General features: G+C 46.1%; 2 protein-coding genes across 4 annotated transcripts in view; both read left to right on the top strand.

The window, feature by feature from the left end:
• Positions 1–18,407, top strand: part of LOC132766270 (zinc finger protein 345-like) — a 73,055-nt gene extending 54,648 nt beyond the window's left edge. For both annotated transcript variants that reach the window (XM_067463290.1, XM_060760655.2), the window contains exons 2-4: positions 6,943–7,048; positions 12,991–13,163; positions 16,381–18,407. In XM_067463290.1, coding sequence (XP_067319391.1) covers positions 6,985–7,048; positions 12,991–13,163; positions 16,381–17,403 — 1,260 coding nt within the window. In that variant the 5' untranslated portion in view covers positions 6,943–6,984 and the 3' untranslated portion in view covers positions 17,404–18,407. The remainder of the gene's footprint in view (positions 1–6,942; positions 7,049–12,990; positions 13,164–16,380) is intronic.
• A 2,864-nt stretch (positions 18,408–21,271) lies between these two features.
• LOC132765835 (zinc finger protein 585A-like) overlaps positions 21,272–21,786 on the top strand; it is a 58,900-nt gene continuing 58,385 nt past the window's right edge. For both annotated transcript variants that reach the window (XR_010909121.1, XM_067463288.1), the window contains exon 1: positions 21,272–21,350. The gene's annotated coding sequence lies outside the window, so the exon portion shown is untranslated. The remainder of the gene's footprint in view (positions 21,351–21,786) is intronic.

Raw genomic sequence — 21,786 nt, 5'->3', positions numbered from 1 at the left:
CTGCCATCACAGACTCCATCATCCCCTGCCTCCACTGCCTTCACCTTCTTACTTCAGTCTTTATTACTCCAACCCAAAGGACACTCTGCCACTGGTCTCTCCCACCCTGCTGGGCCCTGCTGTTGTTGCATAAGTTGGGCCCCAAAATAATCAACAAAATACAATCTAATCTGTCTAGAAAGAGGCCCTGGGTGCTAAAGAATTGTCGAGGCTTGGGAAAATGAGCATGACCATTTTCCAGCCTCGAAGGGAGGAATTGATGCCAAGCACCCCCCCCCCCAAGTATTTATAGTTCGCCAAGGGCCGGACAATGGATTCTGTTGCTTCCTGACCCAGCACACATAACTGGGTTCCTGTTTCCTCTTTGTGAACTCTCTGGCTTGTGCACTGGACTATGGACTCTGCTACTACCCAACCCAGCTCCCCCTTCAGCTCCAGCTCCTGTTCCTAGAAGGAGCCAATCTTCTGTTGACCAACCCGGACCTTGGACTGATCTTCTGGTGGCCAGCCTGATGCATGGACTGGCCCCTGCACCCAAAACCCTTCCGTCCAGACTTTGGGACTTCTAGTTCTTTCCTCTCTCTTTTTATGAAATGAATAAAATATGTTCTTATTACTGTGGATTGGGGTTGGGATGGGTGGTGGGTGGTGATATATGGAATGCCTGTATACTGGTGATGCCTATGGTTTATGAATATGAAATATGTAACCCCTATGAACTCCTCTGTATCCTCACCTCCTGACCCTCGCCCCACAAGAAAACCAGCGTGACCAGGAACTGCCTGGGGACAGAGCCCAAGCCTCTTTCCCCCAAATCACCCATTGATTGACTCATTTTGCATGGACAATACTGCTGGCCCCAACCCTAGCCCTCGGAGCATGGCCAGCGAAGGAACAAGGGTCAGCAGAGCTTCGGAAAAAGAGACTGATTAATTCACCCAGATATTGTTGACCCTCCGGGTGGTCCGATATTGATCTAGCCTATTCAAATTCCCTGCCAGACTCATCAAGGACAGGAAAGCCTTTGTTTGCCAAACATTTGGAGACATTTTTCCTTTGTTTCGCTGAGCACATGGCATTCCTTTGTCTGCAGATTCCTTTCCCAGATTCCTTTGTGCTCCCTCATCCCGCCCCCATTTCTCCTGATTGGCTGTCGCCACCATGTGACAGAGGTCTCCCCATTGGATCCTACAGACCACTGGAGCTTCCTGATTGGTACAGAGGCGCCAGGGGCGGGAGGGCTGCTTCCCAGGTGTCTGCCCATCACCCAATCACAGCGGGGAACATCAGAGGAGGGTTGAACTCTGGGTTTTCAAAAATTGTATAAATATGCCTGCATCACTGTACCCCAGCATGCTTATAGAGGAAATATCCCTGTAACGCATCCTTTTCAGCTGAATCGCAGAAATAAACGCTTCGGTCACTGGATACCTCTTCAGCCTCTGGTGGGATTAATTCTTAATATTTTGCTCTTTGGATTGGCGTTCGCTGGCTGCTCACCAAGGTCAGGACCCCATTCGAGGTCCTTAGGGACTCCCCTCACTGGGAGAACCCCCCAAAAGAGCTCGATATCAAAAACACCCCTGACAGATGGCCATCCAGCCTCTGCTTAAATGCTTCCAAGGAAGGAGCTTCCATTGGACTCTGAGGCAGAGAGTTCCACTGCTGAACGCCTCTTAATCATAGAATCATAGAATCAAAGAGTTGGAAGAGACCTCCTGGGCCATCCAGTCCAACCCCATTCTGCCAAGAAGCAGGAATATTGCATTCAAATCACCCCTGACAAATGGCCATCCAGCCTCTGCTTAAAAGCTTCCAAAGAAGGAGCCTCCACCACACTCCCTCCGAGGCAGAGAGTTCCACTGCTGAACGGCTCTCACAGTCGGGAAGTTCTTCCTCATGTTCAGATGGAATCTCCTCTCTTGTAGTTTGAAGCCATTGTTCCATTGCGTCCTAGTCTCCAAGGAAGCAGAAAACCAGCTTGCTCCCTCCTCCTCCCTGTGGCTTCCTCTCACATATTTATACATGGCTATCATATCTCCTCTCAGCCTTCTCTTCTTTAGGCTAAACATGCCCAACTCCTTAAGCCGCTCCTCATAGGGCTTGTTCTCCAGACCCTTGATCATTTTAGTCGCCCTCCTCTGGACACATTCCAGCTTGTCAACTTCATTGGAATCTCCTTTCTTGCAATTTGAACCCATGGCTCCATTGAGTCCCAGTCTCCAGGGCAGCAGAAAGGAAGCCCACTCCCTCTTCCATATGGCATGTTGAGACATGGCTTCTCTCATGCCTCCTCTCAAGCTTCTCTTCTGCAGGCTCAACAGACCCACCTCCTGATAGAGATTCTTCAAGGTCTCCAGACCTTGGATCCTTGGAGTCTCCCTCTTCATCGACCTTGAGTTTTGGAGTTGTAGTTCACCTACCTCCAGAGAGCACTGTGGGGTCAAACAATGACAGATCTGGACCAGACTGAGCACAGATATTCCATCTGAATACGAGGAAGAACTTCCTGACTGTGAGAGCCGTTCAGCAGTGGAACTCTCTGCCCCGGAGTGTGGTGGAGGCTCCTTCTTTGGAAGCTTTTAAACAGAGGCTGGATGGCCATCTGTCAGGGGAGATTTGAGTGCAATGTTCCTGCTTCTTGGCAGAAGGGGGTTGGACTGGATGGCCCAGGAGGTCTCTTCCAACTCTTTGATTCTATGATTCTATATTCAATATGCCCAACTGTGAACACTGGTGGAGTTTGGGGAAAATAGACCTTGACATCTGGGAGTTGTAGTTGCTGGGATTTATAGGTCACTTACAAAGAGCATTCTGTACTCCACCGATGATGGAATTGAACCAAACTAGGCACACAGAACACCCATGACCAGCAGAAAATACTGGAAGGGTTTGGTGGGCATTGAGCTTGGGTTTTGGAGTTGTAGTTCACCTGCATCCAGAGAGCACTGTGGACTCAAACAGTGATAGATCTGGATCACACTGGGCATGAATACTCCATATGCCGATATGTGAACACTGGTGGAGTTTGGGTAAAATAGACCTTGACATTTGGGAGTTGTAGTTGTTGGTATTTATAGTTTACCTACAATCAAATCGCATTCTGAACCCCACCAGCAATAGAATTGGGCCAAATTTCCCACACAGAGACCCCCATGACCAACAGAAAATCTGCGTTTTCTGATGGTTTTTGGGGACCCCTCTGACACCCTCTCTGCTGCATCGCACTCTTGGCTGATGTTCAGCTTGTTCCTCACGAAGTCTCCAAGATCTTTCTCACTTGGACAGTTCTGGAGCCAGATGTCACCTGTTCTAGATTTCAGATCTTTCTCACTTGGACAGTTCTGGAGGCAGATGTCACTTATTCTAGATCTCAGATCTTTCTCACTTGGACAGTTCTGGAGCCAGATGTCACCTGTTCTAGATTTCAGATCCTTCTCACTTGGACAGTTCTGGAGGCAGATGTCACTTGTTCTAGATCTCATCTTTCTCACTTGGGCAGTTCTGGAGCCAGATGTCACCTGTTCTAGATTTCAGATCTTTCTCACTTGGGCAGTTCTGGAGCCAGATGCCACCTGTTCTAGATCTCTGATCTTTCTCACTTGGACAGTTCTGGGGCCAGATGTCACCTGTTCTAGATTTCAGATCTTTCTCACTTGGACATTTCTGGAGCCAGATGTCACCTGTTCTAAATTTCAGATCTTTCTCACTTGGACAGTTCTGGAGCCAGATGCCACCTGTTCTAGATTTCAGATCTTTCTCACTTGGACAGTTCTGGAGCCAGATGTCACCCGTTCTAGATCTCTGCTCTTTCTCACTTGGACAGTTCTGGAGCCAGATGTCACCTGTTCTAGATCTCTGCTCTTTCTCACTTGGACAGTTCTGGAGCCAGATGTCACCCGTTCTAGATCTCTGCTCTTTCTCACTTGGACAGTTCTGGAGCCAGATGTCACCTGTTCTAGATCTCTGCTCTTTCTCACTTGGACAGTTCTGGAGCCAGATGTCACCTGTTCTAGATGTCAGATCTTTCTCACTTGGACAGTTCTGGAGCCAGATGTCACCTGTTCTAGATTTCAGATCTTTCTCACTTGGACAGTTCTGGAGGCAGATGTCACTTGTTCTAGATCTCATCTTTCTCACTTGGGCAGTTCTGGAGCCAGATGTCACCTGTTCTAGATTTCAGATCTTTCTCACTTGGGCAGTTCTGGAGCCAGATGCCACCTGTTCTAGATTTCAGATCTTTCTCACTTGGACATTTCTGGAGCCAGATGTCACCTGTTCTAAATTTCAGATCTTTCTCACTTGGACAGTTCTGGAGCCAGATGCCACCTGTTCTAGATTTCAGATCTTTCTCACTTGGACAGTTCTGGAGCCAGATGTCACCCGTTCTAGATCTCTGCTCTTTCTCACTTGGACAGTTCTGGAGCCAGATGTCACCTGTTCTAGATCTCTGCTCTTTCTCACTTGGACAGTTCTGGAGCCAGATGTCACCTGTTCTAGATGTCAGATCTTTCTCACTTGGACAGTTCTGGAGCCAGATGTCACCTGTTCTAGATTTCAGATCTTTCTCACTTGGACAGTTCTGGAGGCAGATGTCACTTGTTCTAGATCTCATCTTTCTCACTTGGGCAGTTCTGGAGCCAGATGTCACCTGTTCTAGATTTCAGCTCTTTCTCACTTGGGCAGTTCTGGAGCCAGATGCCACCTGTTCTAGATTTCAGATCTTTCTCACTTGGGCAGTTCTGGAGCCAGATGCCACCTGTTCTAGATCTCTGATCTTTCTCACTTGGACAGTTCTGGGGCCAGATGTCACCTGTTCTAGATTTCAGATCTTTCTCACTTGGACAGTTCTGGAGCCAGATGCCACCTGTTCTAGATTTCAGATCTTTCTCACTTGGACAGTTCTGGAGCCAGATGTCACCTGTTCTAGATCTCTGCTCTTTCTCACTTGGACAGTTCTGGAGCCAGATGTCACCTGTTCTAGATCTCTGCTCTTTCTCACTTGGACAGTTCTGGAGCCAGTTGTCACCTGTTCTAGATCTCAGATCTTTCTCGCTTGGGCAGTTCTGGAGCCAGATGTCACCTGTTCTAGATCACAGATCTTTCTCACTTGGGCAGTTCTGGAGCCAGTTTCATTTTTTTCTGCCTTGATATTTGGGAGTTGTAGTTGCTGGGATTTGTAGTTCACCTACAATCAAAGAGCATTCTGAGCCCCATCAACAATAGAATTGGGCCAAACTTCCCACACAGAACCCCCATGACTAACAGAAAATACTGTGTTTTCTGATGGTTTTTGGTGACCCCTCTGACACCCTCTCATGACCCCCCCCCCCGGGTCCTGACCCCCAGGTTGAGAAACACTGCCTTGGGACGTATTGAGACATGACTTTTCTCATGCCTCCTTTCCACCTTCTCTTCTGAGGCTCAACAGACCCACCTCCTGATAGGGATTCTTCAAGGTCTCCAGATCTTAGATCCTTGGAGTCTCCCTTTTCCTCTGGACCCCTTCTTCCAGCTTAGAGTCAATCTCTCTTTTGAATAGTGGAGCCCAGAATTGGACACAGTGTGATTCCAGGTGAAGAGGTCTGCCCAAAGCAGAGTAGAGAGGCACCAGGACTTCTTCCCTCGATCTGGACACTGGACATCTTTGGAAGCAGCCCAGAATCCCATTGGCCTTTTTAGCTGCTGCCTCGCACTCTTGACTCATGTTCAGCTTGTTCTCCATGTTCTCTTTCTCTTCTTGGACGGTTGTGGAGCCAGGCGTCACTCATTCTGTATCTCTGCATTCCATTTTAAACATGGCTGACATTAAGAACATTTCAGTACAGTGCAGAATCTACAAGTAGAGAAACCCATCCTTCCCTCTGAAGGAGCGTCAGTCTTTCCCAAGGAGCTGCATCCATGGACCCACAGATGGTAATGGAGGCTATGCATCTCCATCCACTCCATGGGGACCCTATGAACAGGGGCGGCTCGTCCATTACGCAAAGTAAGCGGTCGCAGAACACTTTTTTTTTGTCAGGGGCGCAGAGGCGCCTCTGTAAATGCCCCTCAACTGCCACTTGAGGAGCACCCCCTCAGCTCACAACAGCCCTAGCAGTCCGGGGGAAGCCTCGTCTTTCTTGCCTCGCTGCCGGGCGATCCTCTCCCCAAAGGGGCCAGTCCCTTGAGCATCGCCTAGCCCCTCTCGTTCCTGCTCCACCCGGCCACCGGGTGCGCAAGCAGAGCCGGCGCTCAATCGTTCTCCGCGTTCGATCCCTTCCCCATGACCGGCTCACTTTCCCAATCTCCCGGCGCTCCACCTGCCTCCTCTCCTCTCTCCAATCCGCAGGTGGGCCAAGGGGCAGAGCCGCCACGTCTGGCCCGCCTCGGGTACAGAGGCGTGTGTGAAGACCCCAGCGTGTGCACCAAAAGTTGCCTCTTCTCCTGACTTTCTCTTCAGCCATTGGGACCAAGAGAGAGAAAGAGAGAGAGAGAGAGCCCCTCCGGCTGGAGGTATCTCCCACATCCGCTCCCTCCTTTGTTTTTGCGCCTACCTTCAGGAAAGGTGGGCATCTCCACCTCTCTCTCTCTCTCTTTCTCTCTTGCTCCCAATGGCTGAGGAGAAAGTCAGGAGAAGAGGTGACTTTTGGTGCACACGCCGGGGTCTTCAGGCACGCCTCCGGACCCAAAGCGGGCCAGGCAAGGGAGCAAATGCGACAAGTGTAGTTACTGAGATGTATAGTTCACCAACAATCAAAGAGCATTCTGAACTTCACCAATGATGGAATTGAACTAAATATGGCACACAGAACTCCCACGACGAACAGAAAATATATATCGATGATTGGTTGGTTGGGGGGGCGCCAAAATACTGTTTGCTTACCGTTGAATATTACCTAGGGCCGTCTCTGCCTATGAACGAGAGCTAGATATAGGGCATGACTTTTTCCTCCTTTCCAGGGTGCTGTGCCTTTCGGAGAAGGGGCTTCATGCTGAGGAAGGATGGATCGGGGCCACCTGTCCACGGAGGTCTTGCAGGAGGAACGGGACCAAGAGGTCTCTCCAGGTCAGGACTCTCTCTTTCAGTCCTCTCTTTCCTTTGGGCTGTTTCCCTTTTGCTTCTCTGCCTCTCCGGAGAACTGAAGGATCCCAATAGCTATTTATCTTTTGAATGCAAGTGAAATTGTACTTATTGTGGTATTTGTTTATTTATGTATGCCATTTCTATGCCGCCCTTCTCACCCCGAAGGGGACTCAGAGCAGCTTATGAGTAATATGTAAATACAATATATCAGGGGTCCCCAAACTAAGGCCTGGGGGCCAGATCCGGCCCCTCAAGGGCATTTATCCAGCCCGCGGGGTGTGGAGAAGGGGGGGGGGAGGCGGCGGGCGAAGCAGCTTCGGGGCCGCTTCGTCCTCCGCCTCCCTAGGCCCAGCCGGATCTTCTGCTTTCGGGAAGGGGCCACCTCCTTCTCTCCTTCCTTCTTTCCTTCTCTACCCTTCTTTCTTTCCTTCTTTCTCTCCTTCCCTCCTTCTTTCCCTTCTTCTTTCCCTCTTTCTCTCTTTCTCTCCCTCCTTTTCTCCTTCCTTCATTCTCTACCCTTCTTTCTTACCTTCCCTCCTTCTTTCCCTTCTTCTTTCCTTCTTTCTCTCTTTCTCTCCCTCCTTCTCTCCTTCCATCATTCTCTATCCTTCTTTATTCCTTCCCTCCTTCTTCCCTTCTTCTTTTCCTCTTTATTTCTCTCCTTTCTTCCTTCTCTACCCTTCTTTTTCTCCTTCCCTCTTCCTTCCCTCTTTCTTTCTCTTTCTCTCCCTCCTTCTCTCCTTCCTTCCTTCTCTACCCTTCTTTCTTTCCTTCTTTCTCTCCTTCCCTCCTTCTTTCCCTTCTTCTTTCCCTCTTTCTCTCTTTCTCTCCCTCCTTTTCTCCTTCCTTCATTCTCTACCCTTCTTTCTTACCTTCCCTCCTTCTTTCCCTTCTTCTTTCCCTCTTTCTTTCTCTCTTTCTCTCCCTCCTTCTCTCCTTCCATCATTCTCTATCCTTCTTTATTCCTTCCCTCCTTCTTCCCTTTTTCTTTTCCTCTTTATTTCTCTCCTTTCTTCCTTCTCTACCCTTCTTTTTCTCCTTCCCTCTTCCTTCCCTCTTTCTTTCTCTTTCTCTCCCTCCTTCTCTCCTTCCTTCCTTCTCTACCCTTCTTTCTTTCCTTCTTTCTCTCCTTCCCTCCTTCTTTCCCTTCTTCTTTCCCTCTTTCTCTTTTTCTCTCCCTCCTTTTCTCCTTCCTTCATTCTCTACCCTTCTTTCTTACCTTCCCTCCTTCTTTCCCTTCTTCTTTCCCTCTTTCTTTCTCTCCCTCCTTTTCTCCTTCCTTCATTCTCTACCCTTCTTTCTTACCTTCCCTCCTTCTTTCCCTTCTTCTTTCCCTCTTTCTTTCTCTCTTTCTCTCCCTCCTTCTCTCCTTCCATCATTCTCTATCCTTCTTTTTTCCTTCCCTCCTTCTTCCCTTCTTCTTTTCCTCTTTATTTCTCTCCTTTCTTCCTTCTCTACCCTTCTTTTCTCCTTCCCTCTTCCTTCCCTCTTTCTTTCTCTTTCTCTCCCTCCTACTCTCCTTCAATCATTCTCTATCCTTCTTTTTTCCTTCCCTCCTTCTTCCCTTCTTCTTTTCCTCTTTATTTCTCTCCTTTCTTCCTTCTATACCCTTCTTTTTCTCCTTCCCTCTTCCTTCCCTCTTTCTTTCTCTTTCTCTCCCTCCTTCTCTCCTTCCTTCCTTCTCTACCCTTCTTTCTTTCCTTCTTTCTCTCCTTCCCTCCTTCTTTGCCTCCTTCTCTCCCTCCTTCTCTCTTTCCTTCCTTCTTTCCCCCTTTCTGTGTATGTGTTTTGTGTGTGTATATACATAGATGTGTGTGTTTGTGTGTGTATATATATATATGTGGTTTTGTGCATGCATTGTAATGTATTTGTTTTGGGGGGGAGGTTACTTTTAAGTCTCTTCCACTGTGTTTTTCAGTGTTTTTATGAGTGATGGTCACTCGTTGGCCTGATAGGTATGTTTTGTCCAAATTTGGTGTCAATTCGTCCAGTGGTTTTTGAGTTATGTTAATCCCACAAACGAACATTACATTTTTATTTATATAGATTTTTTCAAATTATAATCCGGCCCTCCAACAGTTTGAGGGACTGTGACCCGGCCCTCTGTTTAAAAAGTTTAAGGACCCCTGCAATATATTATATTATCACCATAGCACAAGATTAGTAGTATATATTATTATATTGTACTATACCATTATATTGTATTAGTAACGAGCCATCCCCTGCCACATGTTGCGGTGGCCCAGTCTGTGTATATATGTTTTTTGTGTGTATATATTTGTATATATGTGTTTTTGCAAATGTGTTGTAATGTATTTTTGGGTTGTTTCTTTTTGCTTTTTCAGTCTCTTTTGCTGTATTTTTCAGTGTTTTATGAGTAATTGTCACTTGTTGCCCTGATCGGTATATTGTGTCTAAATTTGGTGTCAATTCACCCAGTGGTTTTTGAGTTATGTTAATCCCCAAAACGAATATTACATTTTTATTTCTATAGATTTCGCATATTTATTTATTTATGTATTTATTTACAACATTTCTCACCCGAAGGGGACTCAGAGCGGCTTACAAGTAAAAAGTAAATACAATATATCATATTATTACCATAGCACAATATTAATATTATCTATTACATTGTACTATAACATTATACAGTAATATTATGAGTAGGCCTGGGCAATCCATGGTTCTAAATGGTTCTAAAGTACTTACAAAACTAAAGTTCCATTGGTGAAAATTTCAGAACTCTAACAAAACTTTCAAAGTTTAATTACATTTTATTTATATAGACACTAGCCATCCCCTGCCACGCGTTGCTGTGGCCCACATGGGGGTTCTGTGTGGGAGGTTTGGCCCAATTCTATCATTGGTGGGGTTCAGAATGCTCTGTGATTGTAGGTGAACTATAAATCCCAGCAACTACAACTCCCGAGTGTCAAGATTCTATTTTCCCCAAACTCAACCCAGCGTTCACATTTGGGCATATTGAGTATTCGTGTAGAGTTTGGTCCAGATCCATCATTGTTTGAGTCCACAGCGATCTCGAGATGTAAGTGAACTACAACTCCCAAACTCAAGGTCAATGCTCACCAAACCCTTCCTGTGCTTTCTGTTGGTCATGAGAGTCCTGTTATGCCACGTTTGGTTCAGTTCCATCGTTGGTGGGGTTCAGAATGCTCTTTGATTGTAGTTGAACTATAAATCCCAGCAACTGCAACTCTCAAATGACAAAATATTTTTTTTTGTGAGTGAAGGACATACATTGGGCCGTTAGGTGTCTTGTGTCCAAATTTGGTGTCAATTCGCCCAGTAGTTTTTGAGTTCTGTTAATCCCACAAACGAACATTACATTTTATTTATATAGATACTAGCTGTCTCCTGCCACATGTTGCTGTGGCTTAGTCTGTGTAGATGTGTTTTGTGTGTATATATTTGTATGTATGTGTGTATATATATGTGGTTTTGCACATGCATTATAATGTAATTTTTGGTTTTTTGGCTTTTTAAGTCTCTTCCGCTGTGTTTTTCATTGTTTTTGAGTGATGGTCACTCATTAGCTTGATAGGTGTCTTGTGTCCAAATTTGGTGTCAATTAGTCCAGTGGTTTTTGAGTTGTGTTAATCTCACAAACAAACATTCTATTTTTATTTATATAGACTAGCCGTCCCCTGCCATGCATTGCTGTGACCCAGTCTGTGTATATGTGTGTTTGCGTACATATATGTGGTTTTGCGCATGTGTTGCAATATAATTTTCCTCCCTCTTTCTCTTCTTTCTTTCTTTCTCTCCTTCCTTCCCTCCCTCTTTCCTTCCTTCCTTCCCTTTTTCTTTCTTTCTCTCCTTCCTTCCTTCTCTTCCTCTTCCCTTCCATCCCTCCCACCTTTTCTTTCCCTTCCTCTTTCTCCCTTTTCTTCCTTCTCTACCTATTCTTGGACTGCAACTCCCAGCAGTCCTCCTGATCCATCCATTTTTCTACCTACCTATCTATCTCTACATTCAAAAACCAGGTTTTACAATGTATTGCAATGTAATATAGCTGAGTCATGCACTCCTAATGGGCTTCTATTGGGAATGCTGAGTCATGCATTAACTGTATATAGAACTTCATTTGGGGAATGTGTTCTGGCCTAGTCCAGGTGATTGTGAATGATTGTGAATGATGTAATCCTGGGTTTGAGTTGAGTCAATGAGTTGAGAACCAATCGGTGATTGCTATGTGTAAATGAATTGTATATAAGGAAGTCATGTACAGTGTATATTTCTCCTTGTGCTGCGATGTTGTTCGTCGAAGGCTATATGTAATTAAAGAACCTGTCTGCTAAGACAAGATATAACTGTATGCTGTGGTAAGTTTGTAATATCATCTAGACTGGGGGAAAGACAGTGGTAAAACTGACAATGGCCGGGTATGTGCTCAAGTGTATGTAAAAGGTTCCAGAGTGACTGCAGGCTGTGGGAGCAGTTGACTGAAAATACTGTGCAGGAAGAAGCTACTGGAAAGCGCTGAAGTTGTGCAACTGATCTGCTGCTGAATTGTGAAGTTAATCTCAACACCTTTTGAGTAAAATCTTCTCTTCAATGGTATATATAAACCCACATGTACTTATACAAGGCAATTTGGTTTTCAACAGAGGCTGGATGGCCATCTGTCAGGGGTGATTTGAATGCAATATTCCTGCTTTTGGCAGGGGGTTGGACTTGATGGCCCATGAGGTCTCTTCCAACTCTTTGATTCTATGATTCTATGATTCAGTTGTTAGACTGATAACCCGGTTGTCTCTGATTTGTTAGATTATGCCAATGCACGGAATATAGCAGTTCTTTAGAAGTGTTCAGTCCCCCAAAACATCTCCTTTCCCATAAAATATCATGCTCTCAAGAGACCAAAAGAAAGTAGACGTTGTTAAAAGTAACATATTTGGTTTACTCACAGTCTTCATGTATGCATCGTATAGGTACATAACTTGTCAATCCAGTTACAGAGAGGTTTGAAGTAGTTTCTCTGTGCAGATAACACAGGGCAACATAAGTTTGTTCTTGTCCAAAGTCTGATGACTCCTGTCCCCTAAAATGGAGTCTGAGCTCTGAGCAGTCTCAGATCTGATCATGTGGTTTGTACCACAACCTCAAGAAACAAAGAGTAAAGGGAAAGCTGCATACCAAAACCTCCCATAACCTCAAGAAACAAAGAGTAAAGGGAAAGCAGCATACCAAAACCTCACATAACCTCAAGAAACAAAGAGTAAAGGGAAAGCTGCATACCAAAACCTCCCACAACCTCAAGTAACAAAGAGTTAAGGGAAAGCTGCATACCAAAACCTCACACAACTTCAAGAAACAAAGAGTAAAGGGAAAGCTGCATATCAAAACCTCACACAACTTCAAGAAACAAAGAGTATAGGGAAAGCTACATACCAAAATCTCCCACAACCTCAAGAAACAAAGAGTAAAGGGAAAGCTGTATACCAAAACCTCACACAACTTCAAGAAACAAAGAGTAAAGGGAAAGCTACATACCAAAATCTCCCACAACCTCAAGAAACAAAGAGTAAAGGGAAAGCTGTATACCAAAACCTCACACAACTTCAAGAAACAAAGAGTATAGGGAAAGCTGCATATCAAAACCTCCCAAAACCTCAAGAAACAAAGAGTAAAGGGAAAGTTGCATACCAAAACATTCATATACAATACAGTAAGCAAACAGAACCATATACAAAACAAATTACTAGTGGAGGCTTGAGGAAGGTTACTATTTCAACAGAGGGAACCCTTTTCTAGCCTTTGGAGGTCCTCAGGCCCAATTCTAGGGTCATAAAAGTGGAGAATCTCATGCATAATTAGTCAAAAGCAGCCACCAATCAATGGCTGCCAGAGTCCTCTCTCATCCGCACTCACTATCAGCTCTTATGTCCTCGTCCTTCCTTCAGATTATGGCCAGAAAATGGGTCCTTCTCAAAGGCCGCATGGGAAGACCTTGAGATCCTCTCGACGGAGAGCAAAGGCTGGAGGAGGAGATGGAGGAGACTTGGAGAGGCAGCCGAGGAGAGACGGGACCTTACCGGATCAAGATGAAGGTCCCTCTCAGACCCCAAATCAGAAGGTAGGGACCGGGACTGGACTGCAGCTTTTGTGGGAAGCCCTTGAGCGCTGCCTCAGAGCAAGGTCCACACCCCTTTCCATATTCCCCTTACCAATGATAAACCTTCATCATATTGCTTTCCTCCTTTTGGGGTGTGTGGCCCATTTGTGGCCTTCAGGACTGTGTTTTTGTTTTTTGTTTTGCTTCCTCGTGTGGTTTTTTTTAAGGAAATGTGACTTTGTCTTCCAGCTGCTGATTCTTTCTATCTTTATACTGCCCTCTTGTGGCTGCCTCTGAATGCTGGGTACACATTTGAGCACTGCAGATATATATGTTTGCTTGTTCCAGAAATGCTTCTACATGGCTTGATGGATCTGGACCAAACTAGTCACAAATACCTGTCATTGCACGACTTGAAAGGATTGTGGGGTTTCAACTACTCCAAAAACCACTTCTTTATGGGGTGAGGTCCCAAAAGTAAGCAATACGCATATAGTGCTCGGATGCAACCACAAGTGATCAGTATATAGATAGCAAGGATTGGCTACTGGTCTGTAGCTATGCAGCTCTGAAAGCTGCTGTAGGGACATGTCCTGGAGGCCATGGCCAGCACTAATGGAACAAATCATACAGTTGAAAAGCTAAAGTGGAACCTCAACTTAAAAGTGTCCCAACTTAAGAACATTTCGGGTTTAGAGCCGTTGCTTGGCCCAGATTTCACTTTGACGTATGAACAGCGTTTTGAGTTAAGAGATAGCGCCAGAGGGAGCGCTAGTGCAAGAGTGCAGGGCTTTAGGGCTTCAAGGGAGTGGCCAGAGGCCGGAGGCTGTCTATATAAGTGGGCACCACTGCCACATACATACACACATTTTCACTTTAATTCTGTACTAGCCAACCTAGCAGTTCGAAAACATGCAAATGTAGATCAATAGGTACCACTCCAGTGGGAAGGTAACGGCGCTCCATGCAGTCATGCCGGCCACATGACCTTGGAGGTGTCTATGGACAACGCCGGCTCTTTGGCTTAGAAATGGAGATGAGCACCACACCCCAGAGTCAGACATGACTGGACTTAATGTCAGGGGACTACCTTTACCTTTACCTTTTCTGTACTAGCTGTACCCGCTACACGTTGCTGTAGCCAACCTTCCCCCACTTTCTCTTCTTTCTTTCTCTTCTTTCTTTCTTTCTCTCCTTCCTTCCTTCCTTCTCTTCTTCTTCCTTTCCTTCCCCCCACCTTTTCTTTCCCTTTCTAGGTGGAAGAGTTGGAGGGATGGGCGTTGGCGTTCAGCTGCAGCCTAAGCCAGCTGAGAGTGATGAGGACGGGGTGGAGGGCAGCTCATCATCAGATGATGAGTTGTAGGATAAATGAAGGCACTGGAGTGATAGAACTTAGCAGTAGGCAAAGTGTTGGTTTCGTGCCTTGGGTCTTGTCGCTGCCGCTTTTCTTGTTGGGCTTGGGTCCTGGATCTGCAGGTTGCTGCTTTCTTCGTGTACCGATGGGCTTGGATTCTCGTAAGTGCAGATTTCCCTCTTCTTGACTTCGGACTGTTTATGACAATGATGCTGCCTTTTGGACTTTGGAACTTTCAACTGGGATTTCTTCGACTTTGGACTGCTTCTGGATGACGGCTTCTCTTCGCGGCTCTTTGTTTGCTCATTATCTTTGAACTGTGTGATTTTGGTGTGTTTTGGAAGAACTCTTATTTAATCCGGATTTTTTGCTAAATCCAGGGGGGATTGCTGTGCTGATTTCACAAAAAGTGGGTTTTAAGATTGATTCAATTGATTAAGATGATGAAAGGTGAATCTTGATAATTAAGGGTACTGTAAATAATGAGGATTATGTACTAGTGAATATCTATGCCCCAAATTCTGGCCAAAGGGATTTTTTTAGAGGGGTTGACGAAAGGATGAGAAATATGATAGTGGCAGGGGATTTTAATTGTGCTGTCGCGCATGGGGGCTATTTTTCTTAATGAAAGAGGGATGGACGTGGCATCTTTCCCCCAAGGGATTGCTTCTTGCCCTCCTATAGGAAACTGGAACTCTCAAAAACCCAAAACGCTGTAAATAACTCAAAATACGTTTTATTGATCACAAAGAGTTATTTCTTTAAAGCAATGAGCTGGAAACTTCAGAGGGGTGAAAGAAAATATACGTTACAGGCTCAATTAGTCCTGGGTCCAAGGTGTTTGAAGCTGAGAAGCTTCACCAAGTTTCCTCTTTCCGCAATGGCTGTGAATGCCAGAGCAAACCAGAACCCCAGTTCAGATGGCCTATGTTTTGAAGACTCAGGATCTTTCTTTAGTGCCAAAAGAACCAGTTTGAAGGTGCTTGGGTCTTCTCAATGTTGTCCAGGACGATCTGGACATAAAGCATGAGTCCCAAGGGTAAAAACCCTCAGAACTGGTGCTAAGAGGTAACTTAAATCAGGGTCCTTTAGAGTCAAGTCTCTTACTCACATCCATATGGTAGGAGCTCTGATGGCAGAATGAAAAAGAACGTAAGCACTCCCCTCCTGAAGGAAGAGGTGGAGCCAAACAGTACTGATTGACAGCTATAAGTAACCAATCCATACAACTATACATAAGCAGGGTAAAAGGGGCAGGATTAAGCATGATACAACAGTTTAAATCTTGCAACTCAGTTCTATACATAGGTGGCGCCACTTGCGCCGTCACATTAATACAACATTTAACCAGGAACTGGATTCATCATCACAAAAGAGAGGGGATTTACAAACTCTAAAATTACAACAGCAAAACAGCAGAGAGGAAACAACCAGGCACATCTTAACACCTCTCAACAAAAGATTTTCCCAGGCTCAGCCAGGCCTTCAAATGCTAATGAAGGTGATCAGTTGAAACATTCACACCTGGCTCCAGCAGAGAAGAGCTCTTTGCCCCACCCCAGCCATTCCACCGATATATAAACCCATTGTCCTATTTCCAACAGACCTCACTCCTCTGAGGATGCTTGCCATAGATGCAGGCGAAACGTCAGGAGAAATGCCTCTAGAACATGGCCCTATAGCCCAAAAAAACCCACAAGAACCTACATCTTGTAAAAGTTTCTAATCATTACTCAAAGTAGACTTCAAACTCTTTGCCCGCATTTTCTCTCTTTATTCCAAATGGATTTGGGAAGCTAGATTTTGGGCCCATTTAACCATAGGATCTTTTGGTTGTTTGTTTTCCATTTCACATTTTAACAACCGTTTGTATATTTTCTACAGGAAATTCATACAGGGAAGAAACCGGAGTGTGGAAAGAGCTTAACTGAAAGCGCAGGTCTGCCTTCACATCAAAGGACTCGCCCTGGGGAGAAACCCTATAAAGGCCTCGAGTGTGGGAAGAGCTTAACTCAGAGGGCACATGTACAGGGACCTCACAAAATTCACACTGGGGAGAAACCGTATACATGCCTGGATTGTGGGAAGAGCTTTCCCTCCAGTAGAAATCTGTGTCTACATCAAAGGACACACACTGGGGAGAAGCCCTATAAATGCATGGAGTGTGGGAGAAGCCTTGCTCATGGCTCGGCTCTGAGAGAGCACCTGAAGATCCACACTGGGGAAAGACGCTTTACATGTCCGCTGTGTGGAAACAACTTCCGTAGTAATTATGCCCTCAAATCACACCAGAAGGTTCACACCGGAGAGAAACTCAATGCATGTCCTGAATGCGGAAGACGCTTTGCTCATAAGTCGACCCTAGTTGCACACCGGAGGCTGCACATGGGGGAAAAGCCATACGAATGCTCTGATTGTGGGAAGACCTTCCATCAGAGAACGCACCTCGTTGTGCACCGGAGAGTTCATACGGGGGAGAAGCCCTACCAGTGTGCTGATTGTGGGAAAGCCTTTCGTCATAAAAGCCACTTTAACGTCCACCGGAGAATCCACACAGGAGAGAAACTTTACGCCTGCACAGTGTGTGGGAAGGCTTTTAGAACGAGGACGGTCCTTGACTCTCACCAAAGAATCCACACTGGAGAGAAACCCTACAAGTGTTTGGTGTGCGGGAAAAGCTTCCATCAGAACTCAGCCCTTCATTCGCATAAGAGAACCCACGCTGGGGAGAAGCCATATCCCTGCTTTGAGTGCGGAAAGAGCTTCAGAAATGGGTCGTATCTCACTGTTCACCAGAGGAGGCATTCTGGGGAGAAGCCATATCAATGCTCTGAGTGTGGACAGAGATTCGGTTACAGCACAAGCCTTGCTAGGCATAAAAAGGTTCACAAAAAAGGGAAACTATAGACAGATGTTGCATGAGGGGACTTGTGTTCAACTTGAGGCTAAATCTGGCCTACCATATCATTGTACTGATTCAATAATGTAGATTTTATTTTATTTATCGTGTCAGGAGCGAACCAAAACAGTTGTATTGCATTTTAAAAACAGACAAACAAACAAACAAAACACAAAGTTTGCAGACTTGGTATTCTATTAAATGTCCTTTGACCAGTATCTGGCCCCTTGGAGTGCCTCTGGTGTTGCTATAAGAAGGTCCTCCATTGTGCATGTGGCAGGGCTCAGGTTGCATTGCAGCAGGTGGTCAGTGGTTTGCTCCTCTCCACACTCACATGTCGTGGATTCTACTTTGTGGCCCCATTTCTGAAGGTTGGCTCTGCATCTCATGGTGCCAGAGCACAGTCTGTTCAGTGCCCTCCAAGTCACCCAGTTCTCTGTGTGCCCAGGAGGGAGTTTCTCATTCGGTATCAGCCATTGATCGAGGTTCTGGGTTTGAGCCTGCCACTTTTGGACTCTCGCTTGCTGAGGTGTTCCACGAAGGAGATAGTGAACAGGCTTTTGCCTCCTTCCCACGCTGATACTGAAAGTGCAGAAAGCCTTGATAGTGACCTGACCCGGCAGGCTCGTCTTGATTTGCGGGTCAGGCGGAGTTCTCGCCTGGCCAGCAGACGGGAAGCCAGCTTGGGCCAAGGTCATCGTAATGCTTTCATGTTGGTGAGAGCATAATGTTTTCATGTTAGAAAGGTATTTAGGCTTCTTGCAAACTAAGGGAAAGCTTCAGTTCAACATAACTTATTAGCCTGAAAGCTTCATGGATTACCTTAGCTGGCAAGCAGCACCTTTGGATTTCTTGCATTGTGATTCTTGGGGCAATGGTCTTTGCTTGTACCTTGTTTTTACCTGAAGATCTTTGGAACTGTATTCTGCATTTTACCCAAATCTTTGGAACTTTGCAATGCTTATTCTTTATTTTGACTTGGATTTTTTCCTCAATAAACTATAAAACTACAGCTCTTGTGTGGTGGTGTTTGGAAGCAAGGTGAAGCTTACTCTGAGTTGCAACAGAGTCCATATATCCCATATGTATGAGAAAATTTGAGAAAGGAACTGGGAAGTTCTAACTTGAACCCAGACGTTGACTCCTCCAAGGAACAACCTTATTTATGCTTAAGAAACTATGGCGCTTCCCTTGAGAACTCTCTGCAGGGCCCCTTCTCATTAACAGGCGCCGAGAGCAGCGCCTCCCTTCAGCTGATTATCTTTGTTGACAAATTGCTTTTCTGTCTAACTCAGGAGAAACAGGGGAGTCAGGAGACACATCTGCAATGGCCACATTCCAGAGACTTGGTTCTCTTGAGAATCCTAACTCAGGCCTGTCAGCTTCTGAACCTGTCTCCATCTGCAAAACCATTGCTAGCCTAGCATTCCCAGTATCCTCAGCCCTATCAGGAACAGAACCAGACTCCTGTGAGTCCTCAGATGCTGACACAATGTCCCCTGAAACCTCAGACGGTGGTACCATCACAGGCTGAACCACAACTGTATGCATTATGTCCACAACTGTATACAACACAATAATTGAGTTTCATGGGGTTACACTCCCCTTGAAGGTGCATGTTCGCAGTTTGGGAGTGATCCTGGATTCGTCCCTGAGCCTGGAATCCCAGGTCTCAGTGGTGGCCAGGGGAGCTTTCGCACAATTAAAACTTGTGTGCCAACTGTGCCCATATCTTGGGAGGTCTGATTTGGCCACGGTGGTCCACGCTCTGGTTACATCCCAAATAGATTACTGCAATGCACTCTATGTGGGGTTGCCTCTGAAGACTGCTTGGAAGCTTAAGCTGGTCTAATGCTTGGCAGCCAGGCTGTTTACGGGAGTGGGGTATTGGGAGCACTATGATACTTCACCTTGTTGATGGGAAGTTTCCCAGTGGAGTGGAAATCATCTATCAGACAGATGGCAAGCTGTTTAACCTCAGCAGACTGAAAGCCAAAACCAAGGTTACAACAACATCTGTTATAGAACTCCAGTATGCAGATGACAACGTCGTCTGTGCGCATTCAGATCTACAAGCCACTCTAAACACCTTCACAGAAACATACAAGAAGCTCAGCCTGTCATTGAACATTGAGAAAACCAAAGTGCTCTTCCAGCAGTCACCAGCCAATCCCTCTCCAATGCCAGCGATACAGCTTAATGGTGTAATATTAGAAAATGTTGACCATTTCCGCTCCCTTGGCAGCCACCTCTCCACCAAAGTCAACATCGACACCGAAATACAACACCGCCTGAGCTCTGCGAGCGCAGCATTTTTCCGAATGAAGCAGAGAGTGTTTGAGGACCGGGACATCCGTAGGGATACCAAGGGGCTTGTCTATAAAGCTATTGTCCTCCCAACCCTGCTATACGCCTGCGAAACGTGGACTGTCTACAGGCGTCACATGCAACTCCTGGAACGATTCCATCAGCGCTGCCTCCGGAAAATCCTGCAAATCTTTTGGGAAGACAGGTGGGGAAACGTCAGCATTCTGGAAGAAGCAAAGACCACCAGCATTGAAGCGATGGTCCTCCACCATCAACTCCGCTGGACCAGCCACATTGTCTGGATGCCTGACCACCGTCTCCCAAAGCAGTTGTTCTACTCCAAACTCAAGAACGGAAAACGGAATGTTGGTGGACAGGAAAAGAGATTGAAAGATGGGCTCAAAGCCAACCTTAAAAACTCTGGCATAGACACTGAGAACTGGGAAGCCCTGGCCCTTGAGCACTCATAGAATCATAGAATCGAAGAGTTGGAAGAGACCTCATGGGCCATCCAGTCCAACCCCATTCTGCCAAGAAGCAGGAATATTGCATTCAAATCACCCCTGACAGATTGCCATCCAGCCCCTGTTTCAAAGCTTCCAAAGAAGGAGCCTCTACCACACTCCGGGGCAGAGAGTTCCACTGCTGAACGGCTCTCACAGTCAGGAAGTTCTTCCTCATGTTCAGATGGAATCTCCTCTCTTGTAGCTTGAAGCCATTCCTCCATTGTGTCCTAGTCTCCAGGGAAGCAGAAAGGAAGCTTGCTCCCTCCTCCCTGTGGCTTCCTTTCACATATTTATACATGGCTATCATATCTCCTCTCAGCCTTCTCTTCTTCAGGCTAAACATGCCCAGTTCCCTAAGCCGCTCCTCATAGGGCTTGTTCTCCAGACCCTTGATCATTTGAGTCGCTCTCCTCTGGACACATTCCAGCTTGTCAATATCTCTCTTGAATTGTGGTGCCCAGAATTGGACACAATATTCCAGGTGTGGTCTAACCAAAGCTGGAGGTCAGCTGTGACCAGCAGTGCTGCAGAATTTGAAGAGGCATGAATGGAGGGTGAAAGAGAGAAACGTGCCAAGAGGAAGGCGCGTCAAGCCAACCCCAACTGAGACCGCCTTCCTCTTGGCATGTTTCTCTCTTTCGCCCTCACTATAGGAGAAGATCAAGATGCTCCACAGTCACCTATGAATCCACCCCCCTGGACACCGAACTTGGAGGACCATCATCCTTGGACTATGAAGAATTGCCTAAGTATGTCATAGACTCCTAGAGTTGGAAGAGTCCCTTCCAAGCACCATCCAGCCCAACCTAATTCTTGCCATGTACGAAAAGCAGTATTCAATGAAGGCAGAAGGGGGTTGGACTAGATGACCTTGAGGAGCCCCTTCTAGGAGGCCTTGGCTTGGCTCCTGCTCTTCTGCAGCATTGTTTACATATGGGAGGCCAAAGAGGAAAAGCAAGCCAGGGAGGGAATGGGCATGAACACTTCCGGCTCCCAAGCGAACTCCCTCTTGTGTTCTTTTGGAGGGTGGAGCATGCGCACTGGCGCTCCCTTTCTCTATGGTTCTCTGAGGGTCGCTTGGGAACCTGAAGTGTTGCTTCCGCTTGCCTTTGTGCCCAGGAAGGAGAGAAGGACGCTGCAAGGTTTGCATGGAGGGGATTTCTTTGGTGGTTTTGGCTTGGGAGGGGGCTCATTAAGGCTGAATTAATTAATGCATTGGGACCAATGCACACAGGAAAGGGCCTCCTTTGTGCATTAACCCCAGTGCATTAATTAATTTTTGCAATAATTAATAATAAATTATAAGGGGGGGAGGGTTCCCATTGAAAAGCAAGGGCTTGTTGCATCAATTCATTTGCAGTCATGGTTTTGCAAGGAAGAGAAAGCAATGCAAGGATGTGTTTGTTTGGTTTTGCAAGGAAGAGAATGCAATGCAATTTTGTTGCATTAGGAGAAGTAATGATATAATATTGTGTTACTTTAATAATGCCCCTTTGTGCATTCATCCCAGTGCATTAATTAATTTTTTGCAATAATTAATAATAAATTATAAGGGGGAGGATGGTTCCCATTGAAAAG

This window comes from Anolis sagrei, chromosome 2 (assembly GCF_037176765.1).
Source record: "Anolis sagrei isolate rAnoSag1 chromosome 2, rAnoSag1.mat, whole genome shotgun sequence".
In the NCBI taxonomy this organism is placed as follows: Eukaryota; Metazoa; Chordata; class Lepidosauria; order Squamata; family Dactyloidae; genus Anolis; species Anolis sagrei.
The sequence above is the reverse complement of the archived record's forward strand: the minus strand, read 5'-3'. Positions and strand labels throughout refer to the sequence as shown.